Source organism: Mirounga leonina, unplaced genomic scaffold, assembly GCF_011800145.1.
Source record: "Mirounga leonina isolate KUSES-001 unplaced genomic scaffold, KU_Mleo_1.0 Mir_151, whole genome shotgun sequence".
Classification (NCBI taxonomy): domain Eukaryota; kingdom Metazoa; phylum Chordata; class Mammalia; order Carnivora; family Phocidae; genus Mirounga; species Mirounga leonina.
This window is the reverse complement of record NW_023270377.1, coordinates 76,044,176-76,065,146: the sequence shown is the minus strand read 5'-3', so window position 1 is coordinate 76,065,146 and position 20,971 is coordinate 76,044,176. Positions and strand designations below refer to the sequence as shown.

The window sequence follows — 20,971 nt, the reverse complement described above, 5'->3', positions numbered from 1 at the left end:
ATTCTGAACAGTTGAGGATAATGAAAAATACTCCCTCTGTAAGTAAAGCATGGCATTTTGTTTAATTCTCCCATAACATAAAGGCTATTTTGCAATGCTAAAATAATATCAGCATTAAATGTATAGTCTGATAATAAAAAAATTTAAACTGAACTCAAGGCTCTCTGCTATCTGCTATATGGGTTAAGTCACATATTGCATGTATGTACCAACACACACAGTTGTATTTAGAATTATTGTACATGATGTCCTTATTCAATTTTCCAATGGTAAATTTTTTTAAATCAAAGTATAATTTTAAAAGTTACAAGCTCATTTATAATATAACCCTTTAATGAATTTTTAATTAGAGGTTTCTCACTGCAGATTTATCCAATCATGGTTAGTGAACATTAGTAACATACTTTAAAAATGTTAAATAATGACAGAAAATGAATTATCAAAGCAGCTCACCATGCAGGTTTGATTTTGTAATAAGACTTCCAGCAACAATGGTATTCTGGTATCCTAGTTTCAGTGGAATCAAATCAAATAAAAATCTATTTAAAATCTATAGAACTGATATCTAGAGCAACAAGAAAATAAGAGCCCATAAAACTGTTACACCATTTAAAATGTTCTAATCATTTTTAAAAATAAGACCTGTGTTTGAACAATCCTATTTATGAAGGATTGTTTCAATGTGAATGATATAGATATGTAAAAAATTAACATTAAAAATTATTTTTTTCTGTGTTACCTTCAAGATCCTCAAGTTCTTTAGGTTTGGCCCAGCGGGATTCTTTTGTTTGAGAATTATAATAGTAAGGCTTTCCAGAGTCAGATTTGTATTCCTTCCAGGGACATTTAGATAAAAGTTGCTAAAGGGAAATAGAAATCCTCAGTAATGTATTTAGCATCACTAATCATTCACACTACTGTTTCACTAAATATTATCAATATGTACAAATCAAATGCTTTTAAGAGAAGCCACCAATTATAGAATACTTAGTAGGTGATATTATTTAAAATATTATTTAATCTTTGCAGTAATACTGTAACATCCATACTATTATTTCAAATTTATACTGTTACTTACAGAAAGTAACTTAAGATAATACACCTAATTAAGGGGCAGAGGCAAGATTCAAAACCAGGTCTAAGTAAATTTCAAATCTTATTTGCTGGTGCCATTTACACCGCCATCATAGGTGAAATTTATCATATGCATTTCACAGACTTCTCAAATACTAACAAAAGTAGGAAAAACAGAAAAACTGGGAAAAAGCAAAATCTGGTTTACCCATGCTTAGATATCAGTTTTATGGCTAATAATTTATTAAACTTACGTGAACTATCTTATGTAAGGAAACAGTAAGTATGATATACTTAAAACCTAATATATAAAACTGGTTAGCGTGGCATGAGAATGCTACGGAAAACTCCTATTTAGACGGTGTCTTAGTGATGATATTTAAGGAAGAAATAACTGCCTATATCAGTACTGGGATAAAAAAAAATTAGTCTATGCCAACCTCCCATCCCAAGTACTGCTGTGCATATTAGTGTGGTGGCCTGGAAAATATTTTTATATCCTCAAATTCCTTAATTAAGAGGGAGAAAATAAAGATATGCTGCCAACTTGGAAAAATCTCCAAGTGTGGCTTGAAATGCCAGATCAACTTTTACTTAGGACTCCAGAGTTCCTAATTAAACCATTTGCAATAAAGTTTACTCAGTTTAGTCCTTCAATCTAATTACCACACTGTATATTGTGAATGATAAAATTTGCAACACAAAAAGAAATACACATACTTTCAGGGGCTTTTTTCACAAAGACAATTTCCCACTCTAACAGAAGGATACTTATATTTTTAATTTAATTCCATCTCCATTACCCCAAACTCACTGGAAATGTTTAAGAATTCACTGGAAGACATTTGCAATCACCTAGGTTTGCTATAAAGGGAAAACAGTTTAAAATGTGATTTTAGGGATGCCTGGGTGGCTCAGTCGGTTAAGTGTCTGCCTTTGGCTCAGGTCATGATCCCAGCATCTTGGGATCAAGTCCCGCACCAGGCTCCTTGCTCAGCGGGGAGCCTGCTTCTCCCTCTCCCTGCTGCTCCCCCCCTTGTGCACGTGCACTCTTTCTCTGACAAATAAAATCTTTAAATAAATAAATTTTAAAAATGTGAATTTAAAGAACAGAGCACAGAGAGTCCTTTTGCTCTTCCAATTTATTCTTTAATCCTTCTTAATTTGATGCCACCTGATAAAGTTTACTGAGCAGGGGCAGAAATCAGTAAACAAAATTGGTTTGCCTTCTAACAATCACCAATAAAATCCTAAGAAAAACATGACTCAATCTATTTAACAATCCCTAATTTTAAAGCCTCAAACTTTTACCTCAGCAGGTGTTTTCAGATCATCTGGTTTCTCCCAAGTAGACTGTTTTGTTTCAGTATTGTAGTAGTAAGTCCTTCCATCAGGTGATTTATGCTCGGTCCACATTGATTTCTAAAGAAAAAAATTACAAAAAGATTTCAATTATTTAACAGTGCTATGACACTGAATATCAGTTTTCGTTAGTTTCATTAACAATATATGAAGAAATTAAAAGTATAAAAATAGGCATACTTTTCACAGTTTAAGTCATTTAGAATAATTTATCAATGCAAGTAGTAGGGAGGTAACTGAAAAATAGACTTAAAAGTATTTCAAAAGTGGCATGGATCTCTCTCTTCTACAAAGTATCTCAGAAGTTTAAGGATAGGAATGTTTCTCTTAAGAATGGTAATTTTCTAACTAACATACAAAAGACAATCTATGTGCAACATAGGTTATCTTAGCTATGCCGTATAGCTAAAATATATGAAGCAGATGCTATTGTTGTATAGGTGGCTTGATCATGATCTCAACAACGTGAATTCAGAGAATATTTACATCAAGTTAGACAAAGTTCTAGACTGACATGCCATAAAGATGCAGCTGTCAAAACTACAAAGGATGGGTTTTGGATGATACTCAAAATTTAACAATCAAGGTGAAATTTAACAGGGATAAAATGTGAATCCAAATGCCTCAACACAAGATGGGTGAGAAAGTTTTATGTGACACTAGTTTGATATAGAATATAAATCCACTCTTGGACCCAGAAGAACTACTAGGAACCTACTAAAAGTTGCTAGTAAAACTTCAGGCATCAATAAATATGATGCCTCAAATAAATGCTGGTTAAGAGTTTACAAGGTTCCCATACATATATACATAAAATAATTAAGAGGGTAGGAAGAAACTTGGAGAGGTGATAGGTGTCTGTGGTCTTGGTGGTGATAGTTTCTCAGGTATGCATTTATTCCCCAAATCATCTGGTTGTACACATTAAGCATGTACAGTTTTATAAGTCAATCATATCCTTAATAAAGAAGTTGTTTAAAAAAAGTAATTTTACAAGGAATCATGAATGAATTAATTACTGAATGAGATCAAAGGTATTAAGTCCAGTTCCAGGTACCAGATTATTTAGATAATAACAAAGTAGGCTTGAAAGAGTGATTAGAGAAGATCTATATCACATTTCTTCAAATCTAAGACAAAACACTGTAAATATCTCTAAAAAAGAAAAAGTAAAATCATCTTCGAACTATCACATGCTTTTTAACTTACATTTCTGAAAGATATATTCTTAGACACTGATTTTTATCACAATTCAGTTTTTTGAATAAAAAGAAAGGCAAATAGAATAGAGTTCAGCTGTTCTTTAAACTTCATATTGAGACCATTTTGTGTATGAGAGCTGCCGACATCCATTATATTCCACACAATATCATCCCCTTTGCTATCAAAAATATTGGTAATGCAGCATTAAAACAAACACAAAAAACTAAAAACGACCAGTACTTGTTCTTAACTATCTTCTGTCCATACTTAAAGGTGACCTTTTTTTCTTCCTTATTAACTTTATTGTGAAATAGCACATACCTACTTTTGATTTCTGCTTTGGGAATGTGGCTCAACACATATCATTTCATTGCTTTTTCTACTCTCACCATAATCATTTTATTCCTAAGCTGGTAAGAGTGCTATGCCATTACTTCTAGAACTTTCTTTCAAGCCACTAACATTCATTCTTCTGATGCTGGCACTTTTTGTTGTTCAATCATGCACAACTAAGCCATAACTGCTGTCTGGAGAATGGAGATCGTAAGACACAATGGATTACAAGATGAATCTCAATTTCAGACATGTTCAATGGTCAAAGCAAATATGCTAAGTGATTTAAGGAACATTTGCAAAAGGTGGGGATGGAGAACAAGAAAAGGGGACTTAAGAACACAAATGTGATTTTCAGACAAGTAGATGAGGAAGATGATTATTTTCTAAAACTTCTGAGAAGAAAATTAGAGTTAATGTGAAGGAATTTTAAATAGCCATTAGAATTCAAAGACAAAACTTGATAAAAGTTGAGCTGTTTGATAAGAAAATGTTTATCTCTTCTTATACAGATTAAGTCCTCTCACATCACTATTTACAAAATGGAATCTGCATGGTATAGAAAGATAGTTCAAAAAGTATATTAAATTCTTTAACTTGTTCTAGCACTGTGTGCAGGATAGGACAACTACAATCTCTCTGGAGGAAACATTATAGTAACTGCTGGAAAATATTTGGCTTGCTGCCACTTTAACATCTAACCAAAAGGTGATGTGATTTAGAGATACATGAAAGCTTCAACTGTATGAGTATTGCTTCATTTGGCAAATTAAATCCTGCTAAGGTAGACAGAGGTTTATATTTCTTTCATATTAAAAAAAAAAAAGGGGGGGCGCCTGGGTGGCTCAGTTAGTTAAGCAACTGCCTTCGGCTCAGGTCATGATCCTGGAGTCCCGAGATCGAGTTCCGCATCAGGCTCCCTGCTCAGCAGGGAGTCTGCTTCTCCCTTTCCCCCCTCTTGTGCTCTCTCTCTCAAATAAAATCTTTAAAAAAAAAAAAAAAAAAAAGAACTCAGTAGCATCTCAGGACTGCACTAAAAAGGAATCTCTTAAGTTCCAAAATTATATTTAAATTTCCCAAGTAACATCTGCTAAAGGGCATTCAGAAAAGAGGAAGTTCACCAGAAATAAACTCATGAAAAAATGGAATTAAAAAGGGACAAGGTACATTTGACCAAATAATAGGGATAAAGAGGAGAAATGTACAAACCAGTAAAACAAACAATAAAGCAATTTAGTATTCACTAGCTATTATTTTATTTAAGCCTTACAACTAACTACACTGCAAAGCAGCATGAACACTATCCCCATTTTTCAAATAAGAAAACCAAGGTTTAGGAGGGTTAATAACCCGCTAATAGTAATTCAGGAAGTAAATAAAACTAGAAATAATTCAAATTTTCTTCTAAAGATCAGGTTTTACCCACACAAATGCTGTGTGAAGGATACTATATTCATAACAGTCTACTGGTCAATAAGGACACATAAACTCCTGATCTACCAATGAGTGGTAAGCATTGTGCTAATTAATTGCTTTGCATCAATTCTCAAATTAATTCTTTTAATAATCCCGCCAGGTAGATACTATTTATTATCTCCACTTTATAAGAAGAGAAAAAGGAACACAAGAAAGTACAGGAACATGCCCAAGGTAACACAGCTGGCTAGTGAGTTCATTACAACATTGTCCTGCCCCACCCACTAAGGTCCTATTGAAGAGCAATGCTCCAACACTTTGCATTACGAGAAACAGAATCATTTCAAATAGGAATATAAATTCTGTACTAATGCCTTTAACTAATATACCAAATCTACTTATAGAAGTCAATTCTGGAGAAAAATGATTTATCTGATAAATTTTTGTTCCTTTTCCTTAAATGTATCTAATTTGCAACTTAAAGTAAAACTGTATCTTGTTTCTGGCCAAAACTAGTAATATTTTAGAAGAAAAATTTAAAAACAAATGTATCTTGAATGTTGAATATAAGATGCAGAATGGCATAAGATGTTAATGGGTATGTCAATAATTAACAACTGTAAAGATGTCGTCATAGGATAAAACATGACTTAGGCAAGTATTTACTAAATATGGAGAACAGCAGAGTCTATTTGAAAACTTATTTTCCTAAAAATTACTATTTTTTTAAAAAACACAAGACCTTTCAGAGCAATAAACAAATGCCGCCTATCAAATACTTAGACTGCCCTTGCATAATCAGAGAAAACCTAACAAAGAACCTTACAATGTTCTGTAGTAACGTGTAATTCAGATGTGTATTCTGAATGGGTCAAAACCAGGACATAGCATTTAACCGTAAGTTATTTGCTTTGAGGACTTGTAGGAACAATTAAGATAATCCTTGCACTGGAGCTTTAGAATTACTCTGCACTTATGTCACAGATGACAGACTTCCCCAAATTATTGTTATTACTGTGACAGTTACTGTAAACACAAATGGCAGTTCTGGGTAATAAACCAAAAGTCAGCATTTTCACAAATGATAAAGTGGAAGCATAAATTTGCAAAGTAAGACATTAAAAAACTATCATCCTTAATATACAAAAATCTACTACAATCAACAAGACAATCTTATGGGAAAATAAACACGACCATTAACAGAACTTAATACAGATAATATAATTAGATATTCAACTTCATTAGTAAATTAAGGAAGCATACATTAAATGAAAACTTTTTGTTCTTCAGGTCAGTGACAGTTAAAGACTTAGTATAAAATGTTAAAAGGATGTGAAGAAATGTGCACTGTCACACTAGTGTTTGGAATGGAATTGGTATTGGTTCGCTGCCAATTTATTGGTTCTCATCAAAACTGAAAATGCAAATAAACAAAAGAAAAAGAGATGCAAACAACCTCTTGATGCTGATATTTCACTCCACAAAATCTCATTTATATAGTTGCAAAGACATACAAGAATGTTCTCCACAGGATTACTTGTAATAAGGAAAAATTAGAGATGATTCAATATCCACCCACAGGAAAACCATTCAATTAGGGTCCATTTATACTGTAGATTTATCTTATGGAGATCTGTTTTTTAATATAACAGAAAACGTCTAAGATGCAGTTTGAAATACAAAGTGAGACACTGTGATATAGCAGCAAAATATATACAGAAAATTTTTAAAAGAAAAAAAAGACTTGATAAAAGGATAAAAAGCATATATATATTTACCAAGACAACTAATATACTTTTCAGATATCAAGAAGCTAGTCAGCAATTGGGCTGTGAATAAATTCAATACTCAAACTATATAAACATATGTACATCGGGTAAACATTTATACATACGAGTATTTCTGTAGTAACGTGTAAGTTCAACTGAATGAAACCAAAAAAACATGACTAAATCTAAACACTAAATAGGTAGAAAAATTCTAAATAAGGAACTACTCTAAATAAGGGAAATTAATAAAAAGCCAAAATATAAGATTAGAATTAAGGAAGAACATAATCACGAATTTACAACCAATTCCCAAAATCTAGAGGAAATCATTTCCTCAGACTATTATAATTCATCCTAGAAGAAACACATCATACATGAATATTCCAATTACTGTAGAAGCAACTGAAAGATACCCAACCAGATTAATTTCATAGCAGAACACCACATAAGCTTTAAAGAACACAGACTTACAATGTCCTTGTTTCAGGTCATAGGAAAAGATGAAAAGCTCTTTATTAATAATAAAACTCAAAAGAAGAGGTATCAAAAAAGAAAAGCAGGTAATGTTACTTATGAATATAAATCTTAAAAACTTAAATATAACATTAGCCAGGAGAATCCTGCAATGTATATACTCTGACCAAGTAGAATTGATTGTAGCAGTGCTGGAGTGGTTTAATATTGGGAAATCTATAAGAAAGAAATTATTTCTAATAACAAACTGAAAAAAAAAAAAAATCACAGGAGCACACCAATACACTTGGTATGATCAAATCACATCCTGAAAATTATGATGGCTTGGAAGTGTTAAAAAAATAAAAACAAAAATCTTAGAAACAAAAAGAAAAACCTAAATGATAAAGGGCAACTTACTGAAAACTAATAAAAATTATTCTAAGGCCACTCCCATTAAAATCATGACCAAAAGGTGAGTCTACAATCACTGTATTTCAACAAACATGTAATAGCAATAAAATGAAATAACTGGTGTATCTGGGAAAGAGATAAATTCTTTTATCTTTATTGCTAAAGATTCAAGTGAAACCTAGTTGAAATTAAAAAAAAAAAAAAAAAAAGAGTATAATAGACCTGGATCTAAGATAAATATACAAAAATCTTTGAATTGACAATAACTAGCTTGCAATAAAAATGTGAAAAAAAGCCTATTTAGGGCGCCTGGGTGGCTCAGTTGGTTAAGTGACTGCCTTCGGCTCAGGTCATGATCCCAGGGTCCTGGGATCGAGCCCCACATCGGGCTCCCTGCTCAGCGGGGAGTCTGCTTCTCCCTCTCCCTCTGCCTGCTGCTCTGCCTACTTGTGCTCTCTCTGTCAAATAAATAAATCTTAGACAAAAAAATCAAGTTTTTAGAAGGTAAAATAAACTGTAATGAAAACGAGGGACTTACATATGGATAAAAAGTTAGCAGACCAAAAACTTAATCTGAATGTACATGCATTTAGTAATTTAGCCTTGAAATGCACAGCAACAGAAAAATACAAGGAGAAAAAGATGACATCTTTTCAAGCTAAAGACTTTAAGACATTCCTCTTTTTAGGTAGATCAAACATGAAAAATATGCCAAGATATAACAGAATAGCAAAATAACTTTAAATTAAAAGCACACAAAATTATCCCAAAAAGTGATCTTAAAATAGACATAAGTGAAGCTTTAATAAAATGTAAACATTTCAGACTGTGCTTTTTTTCCCCCTTGCTTTCTGATAATATGCAAAAAAGTTTACTTTTTTTCAAAAAAAAAAAAAAAAAAAAAAAAGTCACCCAAAGGCATGATTCATGAAAGAAGAACTGACAGACTGGACTTCGTTAAAAACTTCTGTTCTGCCAAAGACACAGTAAAAAAAATGAAAAAACAAGCCACAAATTGGGAGAAAAAATCTGCAAAAGACACATCCGATAAAAAACTGTTATCCACAATATTACAAAGACCTCTTTAAACTTAACATGAAGAATATGAACAATCCAGGAGCACATGGGTGGCTCAGTGGGTTAAGTGTCCGACATGTGATTTTGGCTCAGGTCATGATCTCAGGGTTTTAAGATCAAGTCCTGCACTGGGCTCCGTGCTGGGTGTGAAGCCTGCTTAAGAGTCTCTTCTCCCTCTCCCCACCTTTCTCTCTCTCTCTCTCTAAAAAAAAAGAATATCAACAACCCAATTAAGAAATGGTCAAAAGATATGAACAGATACCTCACCAAAAAAGACATACATGTGGTAAATAAGCCCATGACAAGGTGCTTAATACTGTACATTATTACAGAATTGCAAATTAAAATTAACCCCTTTTTATTACTGGTGGGAATTCAAAACAGGATAGCCACTTTGGAAGGCAGTTTGGCAACTTCTTACAAAGCTAAATACATTTTTACCATATGATCAAACAAGCATGCTCCTTGGTTATTTACCCAAATGAGTTCAAAACTTACGTTCACCCAAAGATCTGCTCACTAATGTTTAAAACAGTTTATTCATTGCCAAAACTTGGAAGCAAAACTCCAATGTCTTTCAGGAGGTGAATGAACTGTGGCAAGTCCAGACAATAAAATATTATTCACCGCTATTATCATCATTGTTACGACTGTATTATTCAGTACCAAAAAGAAAAAAAAACTATTAAGCCATGAAAAAAATGGAGGGAACTTAAATGTATGTTACTAAGTGAATGAAACCAGTCTATAGAGGCTATATACTGTATGATTCTAACTATATGACATTTAGGAAAAGGTAAAACTATGAAGACAGTAAGAAGATCAGTAGTTGCTAGGGGCGAGGGGTGGAGGTGGGGAGAGAGATGAACAGGTGGAGCACAGATTTTCAGGGTAGTGAAATTATTCTGTACACACTATCATGATGATACATGTCATTAACATTTGTTAAAACTCACAGACTATGTAACACCAGAATAAACTCTAATGTAAACTGGACTGTGGGTAATAATGATGTGTCAGTGTAGGATCACTGATTGTAACAAATGTTAACACCCTGGTGGGAGAGGTTGATAGTAGGGGAGGCTGTAAGGGGAGGGAATATTAAGGAACTCTTTGTTTTGTGTTCAATTGTGCTACTAATCTGAAATTGCTCTTAAAAAAGTCAATTAAAAAAAATCCCAAATCAATCTAGAAACCAAGAAAAACATACCACCCAATATCCTTTCACTAAAGAAATCAAATGAGGGAAAAAGAAAAATTATTGGGAACAGAGTTAAATGAAAACCCTCTATGTCAAAACTTAAGCAACACAGTTAATTTAGTACAAAAAAATGTCTAACAACCATGAGCTAAGTACTCAAGAAGCTAGAAAAAAAGGCAACAGAGTAACCAAGAAGGAAATAAAGATGACAGCAGAGGGCGCCTGGGTGGCTCAGATGGTTAAGCGTCTGCCTTCGGCTCAGGTCGTGATCCCAGGGTCCTGGGATCGAGTCCCGCATCGGGCTCCCTGCTCCTTGGGAGACTGCTTCTCCCTCTGCCTCTCTCTCTCTCTCTCTGTCTCTCATGAATAAACAAATAAAATCTTTAAAAAAAAAAAAAAAAAAAGATGACAGCGAAATAAACCGAATGGTTACCCCTTCCAAAAAACAAAATAATGGCAACGACAGGATTCTAACTCTATGCTAAATAAAAGAGATATATTGAAAAACATAAATAAGAAGAAATTTAAAACTGGAATTGCGCAATAACCACTAAAGAAATTCAAATAGTTATCCAAAATCTCTATACTCAAGAAGTATTAAGTCCAGACAGTTTTTAGTTGTGTTCTATCAAGCTGTTAAATAAGTTTCGCAGCATTTATATAAATTGTTCTAAGGACCAGAAAGAGAAGGGTTATTACCCAGACACAAACAACCTAAATAAAATATTAGCAAATTGAATTCTGAAGGTATTAAATATACATGTGTGCACATATATACACCCTTAACACACTTAATAACTAGGCTTCACCTTAGTAATGCAAAAATGAGATATTAGAAAATATATCTGTGTACTTACTTGCACATTAACAGACTACAGAAGAAATATCATATGACCATCTCAGTAGATAAGAAAAAAAGCATTGTAGAATTTTAAAAATCAAGTTCGTGGGGCGCCTGGGTGCTCAATCGGTTGAGCATCTGATTCTTGATTTCAGCTCAGGTCCTGATGGAGCCCCCGTGTCAGGCTCCAGCCCGCTTAAGATTTTCTCTCTTCCCCTTCCTCTGTCCGCCCCCCCCACCCCGCCCCACTCTGATGTGCATGCATGCACGCTCTCTCTCTAAAAATAAATAAATAAAGTTCATAATGACCTCTCTCAGCAAACCAAGAAAAGAAGTGTCAATAAGGGTTGTTTATCAAAAAGCTATAGTAAACATCCTATTAAATGGAGAAATTTAATACATAATCCCTTTAAGAGAGAAAAAAAGGTAATGATGCCAGCTTATCATCAGTGCTACTTGCTCACCATAGTACTAGAGGTTTTGGCTGAGACAGTAAAAATTGAAAGATTAGAAAAAAAGGAGCTGAAACTCAAATTTAAGCTCTATTACAAAACGACACAAAAGAACTGACTACCATGTTCACTGATATGACTTAGTATTATAAATATGCCCCCACAATCGATAAATTCAATGCAACTCCAATTAAAATACCAAAAATATCTTCTTGGACACCTGAAACGGATTAAAAAAATTTTTATTTTTTTTTAAAGATTTTATTATTTGAGATGTGGGACTTGATCCCGCGACTCCAGGATCATGACCTGAGCTGAAGGCAGTCGCTTAACCAACTGAGCCACCCAGGGCCCTAAAAAAATTTTTAAAAGATACAGTGCAGGAAAACACAGAGACCAATAAAAATATTCAGATTAAAAGGGAAAACAGGTAAGCTATAGAGTAAGATAATACAATGCTATTTATAGAAAAAACATGTATTATATATAAAAAACCTGAAGACTTCACTGAAAAACCTATTAAAAATAAATTCAATAAAGAAGGATACAAAAATCTGTTGCATTTATTAACATGAACAAACTATCAGAAAATTAAGGAAAAAAATCCCATTTACAATTGCACCAAAAATAATAAAATACCTAGGAAAAAATGTAACCAAGGAGGTGAAAGATCTGTACAAGTGAAAACTAGGACACTAATAAAAAAAAAATTAAAGACATAAACAGAAAGACATTCCATGCTCACGGATTGAAAAAAATTAATATTGTTCAATGTCCATACTACCCAAAGCAATCTACAGACTCATTGTAACCCCTATCAAAATTCCAAAGGCACTTTTCAAAGAAATAGAACACATAATCCTAAAATTTGGATGGAATCACAGAAAGACTGAACAGCCAAAGCAATCTGAAAAACAAAACTAGAGGCATCATGCTCCCTGCTTTCAAACTATACTACCAAGGTAATGTAATCAAAATAGTATAGTCCTGGCATAAACAGACATATAGATCCATACAATAGAATTAAGATCTCAGAAATGAACTCATGCATAAATGGTTGATTTATGACAAAGGAGGCAGGAATATGTAAGAAAGGACAGCCACATGCAAAAGAATGAAACCAGACTACTGTCTTCCATCATGCACAAAAATTAACCCAAAATGGATTTAGGCTTGAATGTAAAGCCTGAAACCATAAAACTAGAAAAAAAGATAGGCAGTAAAAGCTCCTTGACCATCAATCTTAGCAATGATTTTTTGGATCTGATTCCAACAGCAAAGGCAACAAAAGCAAAATAAACAAGTGGACTACATCAAATTAAAACCTTCTGGCACAACAAAGGAAATCATCAACAAAATGAAAAAGCAACGTACTGAATGGGACAAAAATATCTGCAAGTCATGTATATAAGGGTTAATATCCAAAATATATAATGAGCTCATACAACTCAACAGCAAAAAACCCCGAATACTCTGATTAAAAAATGGGCAGAGGATCTCAATAGACATTTCTCCAGAGAACACATACAGATGGCCAACAGACATATAAAAAGATGCTCAACATCACTATCGGGGAAATGCAAATCAAAACCACAATGTGGTATCACCTTATATTTGTTGGAATGCCTATTATCAAAATCAGATAATAAGTGTTATGAGGGTGTCGTTGAAAAGGAAATCTTCATGCGCTGTTGGTGGGAATGTAACTAGTATAGCCCCTACAGAAAACAATATGAAGGCTGCTCAAAAAATTAAAAATGGAACTATCATACAATCCAGCAATTCCACTTCTGGGTATTTATTCAAAGAAAATGAAAACAGTAACTCAAAATGATAGATGTACTCCCAGGTTCAGAGCAGCCTTACTTACAATAGTCAAGATACAGAAATAACCTAGGTGTTCCTGGATGAATAAATGGATAAAGATGTGGAATACACACACACACACACACACACACACGAACACATGCATGCATAGAGAGGAAAACTATGCAGCTATAAAAAGAATGAAATCTTGCCATTTGCAGTAACACAGAGGGACCTTGAAGGCATTATGCTAACTGAAATAAGTCAAATGGAGAAAGTACCATATTATCTCACATGTAGAATCTAAAAAACAACTAAAAATCCAAACTCAGATATAGAGAACAGACTGCAGGTGGGGGTTTGAAATGCGTGAAGAGTGTCAAAAGGTACAAATTTCCAGTTATAAAATAAGTAAGTCATGGAGATGTAATGTACGGCATGGTGACTACAGTTAATTCTGTGCGGCATATTTCAAAGTTGTTATGAGAGTAAATCTTAAAAGTCCTCATCACAAGAGAAAAAGATCTGTAACTACGTATGCAGACAGATGTTAACTAAATTTATTGTGATCATTTTACAATGTATACAAATACCAAATAATTTTGTACAATCTAAAATGTTATGTCAATTACACCTCAACAAAAAAAATAAACATGAAATATGTAAAGAAAAAAGGAAAAAAAACACACACAAAAATATCTACACAAAAAATTTCAGTCTTTTCCCAATACATGCATGTCTTAGGGCACATATCAAAGTGAGCACCCATTAGGGAGGGTGCTGTAGGGAAGGGAGTGAAGATGAAGCATAAAGTGAAAAAATGTGCAGAATCCTCCAAGGATCAACGACAGTGACCATAATCTGAAGAGTTTAAGTAATTCAAATTTGTGTACCGGAAATCTTTTTTTTTTTTTTTAAAGATGTTATTTATTTACTTGAGAGACAAAGAGAGACAGAGTGTGCGAGCATGAGTGCGCATGAGTGGGCGGTGGGGGCAAAGAGGGAGAAGCAGGCTCCTCGCTGAGCAGGGAGCCCAATGCAGGCCTCAATCTCAGGACCCCAGGACCATGACCTGAGCCAAAGGCTTAACCAACTGAGGCACCCAGGCGCCCGTGTGTACCCAAAATCTAAAAAGAATTAAAGCAAATATTAAGTTTTCAAATACACAGTATTTTTAGATGGGAAAAAATTTTTTTTAAAATGTTTTATTTATTTATTCATGAGAGTCAGAGAGAGAGAGAGAGGCAGAGGCAGAGGGAGAAGCAGGCTCCCCGCCTACCAGGGAGCCCGATGTGGGACTCAATCCCAGGACCCCGGGATCATGACCTGAGCCAAAGGCAGACGCTTAACCATCTGAGCCACCCAGGTGCCCCTAGATGGGAAAATTTAATAGAAAAGTAGAAAGTGTCAATTCTTCCAAAACTGTAATGAATTAAATATAATCCCAGATAAAAACACAACTTTGTCTTTTGAGTGTGTCGGGGTGTGTATATATTTACAGATTATTTTTGGAGGGGGATACTGGAATTCATATACTAATACCTGAAAATAGCTAAGGATATAATGAAAAGAGAAACCATGAAACCAAGCCTTATTAAATATTTTTTTAAAGATTTATATAAGAGAGAAAAACAGAGAGAGGGAGAACAAACGTGGGGGAGGAGCAGAGAGAATCCTCCAGCAGACTCCCTGCTGAGCGCAGAGCCTGAGACTGAGATCATGACCTGAGGTGAAATTAGGAGCCAGCTGCCTAACCAACTGAGCCACCCAGAAGCACCACCTTACTAAATATTAAAACTGTTTTAATTAAAAAAAAAAAAATGCAATACTGGATGAAAAATAGATATGGACCAATGGAAAAAAATCCAGAAGTAGATGCCAGAATATGTGTGAATTTAATATATGATAAAAAAGATATTTCAGGGCACCTGGGTGGCTCAGTCTGTTAAGTATCTACCTTCAGCTCAGGTCATGATCCCAGGGTCCTGGAATCCAGCCCCACTCAGCAGGGAGTCTGCTTATCCCTCTCCTCTGCCCCTCATCCCCCCACCTGCTCATGTGCGTGTGCTCTCTCCCTCTCTCAAATAAAATCTTAACAAAAAAAGGTAACTTCAATTGGGAAAAAAAAGGTGTGACAGACAAATGACACAACCAAAACACAATGGTCAATCCCTCAAGGTGGAAAGCGTTAGGGTGAAATTTTACTTTGTTCTTTTTAGGTATGTCTACTTCTTAATCCCTCAAGCGAGCCTGCATTATTTAAATAAACAGAAAAAACATGAAGCTATCACCGGTTAAAAATACAAACAGGCACTTATAATGGAAGAATACCACATACATATTTTATAATTATTCAACTTTAAAATAAAAAATTTTATTGGGGTGCCTGGGTGGCTCAGTTGGTTAAGCGTCTGCCTTCGGCTTGGGTCGTGATCCCAGGGTCCTGGGATTCAGCCCCGCATCAGGCTCCCTGCTCAGTAGGAAGCCTGCTTCTCCCTCTCCCACTCCCCGTTTGTGTTCCCTCTCTCGCTCTCTGTCAAATAAATAAATAAAAATTTAAAAAAAAAAGATTTTATCTATTTATTTGAGAGAGAAAGAGAGATCCTGCATGCAAGCAGGGATAGGGGCAGAGGAGAAGGGAGAGAATCTCAAGCACACTCCACACTAAGCTTAGAGCCCAACTTACGGTTGGATCTCATGACCGTGAGATCATGAACCGAGTGGAAGTTGGAAACTCAACCAACTGAGCCATGAGGCGCCCCTATAACCGTTCAACTTTTAAAGCAGAAGATACAAGAAACTTAAAACTTTTAAAGAGTCCACAATTAAAAAAGTCTTTCCCCCCATATTTATAATCAGTTCACAGCTTTTTGCATTTCCCCAACCATAATACGGGGATAACAGCTACCTCTCAGGACTATTTTGATTAAATGAGATTATACATATAAACTCGTCTTTCTAAGGTGCCTGGGTGGTTCAGTCGGTTAAGCAGTTGACTCTTGATTTTGGCTCTGGTTGTGATCTCAGGGTTGTGTGACTGAGCCTTGCATTGGCTGCGTGCTGGGCGTGGAGGCTGCTTAAGATTCTCACTCTGCCCCTTTGTCCCCCCCAAAACAAATAAACAAAATACCCTCTTCTTTCCAATGATCTTTAAGGAATTAATAAACAAACAAACAAAAAATCAAAGAAAACCTTGAGGCCAAAGGGTATGGCTATTATCAATAAGCAAAAAATAAGCATCTTTAAGTAAGGCTTTTGGACTTACATTATTTTCCCAAACATAATAAAAATATATAACAAAACACCATATACAGAAACATTAGCAAAAATAACTGTAACTACTATCTTAAAAAATCAAGTATGGAGAAAAAGAAAAAAACAAAACAAAAACAAACAAAAAAACCACCACAACAAAAACAACAACAAAAAACAAGCCATTTTGAATACTGTATTTGTCTTTCTGACACCATCAGGGAAGGTACAAGCAAATAAGTATTTTAAATTCTGTATATTAGAAAGTCTACATTGGGTTTACAGTAATAAACAAGGGTACATTAATTTTTGTATATGAGTACCTTCTAATGTAAACCTTATGTGAAAATTATCAGGTTAATTACTGTATACCTATAGGTTCTGTTTCCCTTCTAATTGTACTGGGAGGGAAAAATTCAAATCTTTATAAAATCTGATGTATATCTGATTCCTTTTTCTCTCATTAAGTCCCATCAAAATTAAATTTTAAGATAAATCATTCAAACAATTTTTCATCCTTTGGCACAGAAAAGAAAGGAAAAAGATTCAAGTTAGCAGATAATCTTTAAAATAGAAATAAGGATCAATGTTGTAGGCTAAAGAAGTATAATGAAATACTTATGTTCCAGAGGTACTTACTGCACCAGATGTTGTACCTAAAAAAATAAAGGAACAATATTTACAATGTGATAAATCATGGTCTCCTCGAGTGAACATTTTTAAAGTATTTATTCATACTATGTCTTCCTCCTTAGCCTGTCACACTAAATATCCTAAGACTGTTCTTTATGATTTATGTGCATGCTCTCTTTTTTACAAAATAAACATATACGGTGCAAAGCATTTTCAGAATTAAGTGGCACTCTGAACTTTTAAACTGCAAACTCACTTGGATCCCATTGGAAAAGTATTCACAAGCTTTGCCTTTTTCTCTTCTTGCTATTATACATGTCTATCTTAACTAATTCCTTTCTCTACTACACTACTGAAATAAAATAATGCCACAGACCTCAGATTCTATGCTTTAGATCTACAGCACCTTCAACTACATAAACTTCAGACTTGTGGTGTACAATATAATATCCATTAGCTACCACATGTTTCTGTTAAAAATTTTTAATTAAGATGAAATAAAATCTAAAAATTCAGTTCCTCCTTTGCACTAGCCAATTTCAAGTACTCAGTAATCACATGTGGCTAATGACTACCATATCGGACACTACAGATTACAGAACATTTCCTTTTGCATAAAAGTCTATTAGATGGTACGGTCCTAAATTATTATCAGTACCCCTCTAGACATAAGGGGAAACACCCATTAGCCACCAAGTTCAAATGAGTAAGTTTCAACTTTAGAAACTAGTAACCTAAAACTATGTGTGAAAAAGAAAAGAACTGTATGTAAAAAAGGAATAAAACACACAGAACAATCAAAAGAGGCTACTATGGACATCGCTGGTAAAACCAAAGCATTTAAAAAGTAATTAAGAAGAAATTTTATGAGTCTGTTTCTCACTCAGGATACACGAAACAAAATGTTGGTTACCAAAGTGGGGAGGGCAACACAGGTGAACAGGATTAAGAGATACAAACTTCCAGTTATAAAATAAGTCAAGGTAATGTAATGTACAGCATAAGAAATCGTATTGTATGTAATAACTTTGGATGGTGACGGATAGGTAACTAGACTTATTGTGGGGATCATTTTGTAATGTATAAAATTATCATATCACAATGTTGTACATCTGAAGCTAACAGGATATTGTATGTCAATTATACTTCAATTAAAAAAAATTTTTTTAAGGTAATGTTCCAGGATTATTTGGATAATAGTAATCAGCTCTAGATATCTAAATAGGCAAAATATTATACTAGGTATTTCAGAACACCATTTCAGCTTAAATAAATAAATTTGTGAAGCATCTTAAAAAGATCCATTATGCCCCCATATAAACCTGTAGGAAAATGTGCATTTTAAATGTTTCAAACCATGCTCAAAACAAAAAATGTTTTAGGGGTGCCTAGGTGGCTCAGTCAGTTAAATGTCTGACTCTTGATCTCAGGGTCGGGAGATTAAGCCCTGAGTAGGGCCCCACCCTGGGTGTGGAGTCTGCTTGAGATTCTCTCTTGCTCCCTCTCCGCCTGCCCCACTTCCCCACTCTAAAAACCAAACCAAACCAAAAAAACAAAAAACATTTTGGCATAATCATGGAAAAAAAGTTCAGCATCTGGAATACCAATTTATCTGAACATTATTTACTCATGGATAATTGAAGCATTACTAATATATATGAAAGGTACACTAGTCAAAACAGTTATTAATAACTGGCTGATAAAAAAAATTATCACAAGGCTTACAAACTCCAACGGCTACAAGGACCAAGCAGGTAATAGAAAAGACTGTAAAGTAGTCCAGAAGGCCAATGAGAGTACATGCTCCATATCCAAAGTAAGGAGTTACTACCCCATTCCACAGTGTCTGCTGTGTACAAAAAGGGACTCAACCAGAATTTTTCATTTAAACATTCTCTGACTACCTACTGTGTTGATAAGCACCACTGTAAACAACGAATATTCAGATAATACAGTGTTTCAAGATAAATTCAATCTTTTTGTAAAAAGATAAATCTAATTGTTATGTATGGCCCAAGACTTTAAATGTTGGCAACTAATTATAAAATTTAAAAACATTGTATAGGCTAAAGTATAACTGTAGACCAAATCTGGTTCCAGAACTCCTGATCTAAAATTATGGTAATTTTTTATGGATTCAATTATGAATGCCATCCCTACTTCCCATTGCTTAAAACAATAACAAAAAGAAGAAAAAAATCAGAGGCTAATCATAAAGCCAAAGTGACATTGCTTTTATTCCTTGTTATGACAGCTACTGTCCAGATGAAGTCTAATATTTACCACCATAAATGGTGTACATACCTGCTGCTACATCCATATTATTTACTCCTGGCTGTAAGATAAAAAATGAAATTAGTAATATTCACCTTGCTTAAACTATATTTTATATAAGTTCCTTATAAAGCAGAGTTCCCTTTATGTATACTCAAAGATTCTCAGTAAGTTTTAGTTCCTTTAGTTTGCTATAAATTGTAAAAACATCATAAACCTGGAGCTATTGAAGCACTTTAATCTAAGTGTGTTATTTATATGATCATCAGTTACATATAGATTCACAACCATTTACCCACAATTCTGATACAGAAAAAGCTCTAAAAACCAAGTTTTTTCAACTTTCACACCAACACTCATTAAGTGGCAAAATCTGCTCTGAATGACATGAGCTCTTTATCCCACCCCAGAGAATATCCGTTAAGTTTGCCACAGAAATACTGTGTTCGAATTATATAAGGCACTGTCCAAAACCCCAAGAGAACTTTTTATACGATATATAGAATATGCAAAGTATTATTTTATAATATTAAAACATTTTAAAATATATATTTGGCCTAAGAATTTTGGGTAAGACATTGCAAACGTAACACCCCAAGTGGAGTATGTTCATTACAACCACTAGGTTATCAGGTAATAAATAAGTTACGCTAATATGAATATCATAATGATTTACATATTGCTATACAATCCAGTAAGGGTGATAAGGCTGTCAAGGATTTTGTAAGTAATGTGCCAGCACTGAAGTCTCATGAAATGTAAATTTAGAATAAAATCTTCTGATTTCTAAATCTAGGATCTATTACTAAACCATAATACAACAATTTTAAATTAACACCCAGCAAAGCAAAAGCCTATTCTTTAAGATCAGAATGCCACCAGACCAATAAAATGCTTCTGGCTAACAAATTATAGCTGTTAGTATTCTACTCCTGTTTAACATAGAATTAACAATTAAGGATGTCTGTATAAATACAGGAAAAAATGTGAATGCCTATCATTCAAGAACCTAAAAACCCACTGTAATTCCCACCTTGCATTACAGTACTCACACACTTAAAAAGCTAACACGATTGCCTACAAAATACATAGAACGATGTTATTTCATATATAAAAGTAGTCAGAACATCACAGAAAATAATTATTTTTACTAGATTACCGGTAAGGCAGGCTGCATGGAAGCCTGAGACATATGAGACATCATCATTCCAGGCATTACTGAAGACATCATTCCAGGCATCTAGAATAAAAGTAAAAAAAGGTTACTATATAAAACCAAAGCATTTAAAGAACTTTATTAATCTATCTGGTTATCAAAGCTAGTATGTACAACTCAAGATTTAAACCCAGTGAACACTATACTAAATGAATAGTATGCTTAGTAAGTGCTTGTTGAATGAATGAAGTATTT

The 20,971-nt window shown here is 34.1% G+C and overlaps 1 protein-coding gene across 10 annotated transcripts in view; it reads right to left on the bottom strand.

The window, feature by feature from the left end:
• PRPF40A (pre-mRNA processing factor 40 homolog A) overlaps positions 1 to 20,971 on the bottom strand; it is a 55,978-nt gene that overhangs the window by 20,637 nt on the left and 14,370 nt on the right. For 6 of the 10 annotated variants that reach the window (XM_035008015.1, XM_035008017.1, XM_035008021.1 and 3 more), the window contains 6 exons: positions 20,720 to 20,800; positions 19,591 to 19,621; positions 17,293 to 17,309; positions 2,386 to 2,496; positions 740 to 860; positions 454 to 507 (listed from right to left, as the gene is read on the bottom strand). In XM_035008015.1, the coding sequence (XP_034863906.1) occupies positions 454 to 507; positions 740 to 860; positions 2,386 to 2,496; positions 17,293 to 17,309; positions 19,591 to 19,621; positions 20,720 to 20,800 (415 nt within the window). The remainder of the gene's footprint in view (positions 1 to 453; positions 508 to 739; positions 861 to 2,385; positions 2,497 to 17,292; positions 17,310 to 19,590; positions 19,622 to 20,719; positions 20,801 to 20,971) is intronic. The other 4 variants (XM_035008018.1, XM_035008019.1, XM_035008013.1 and 1 more) reach the window with 1 other exon arrangement.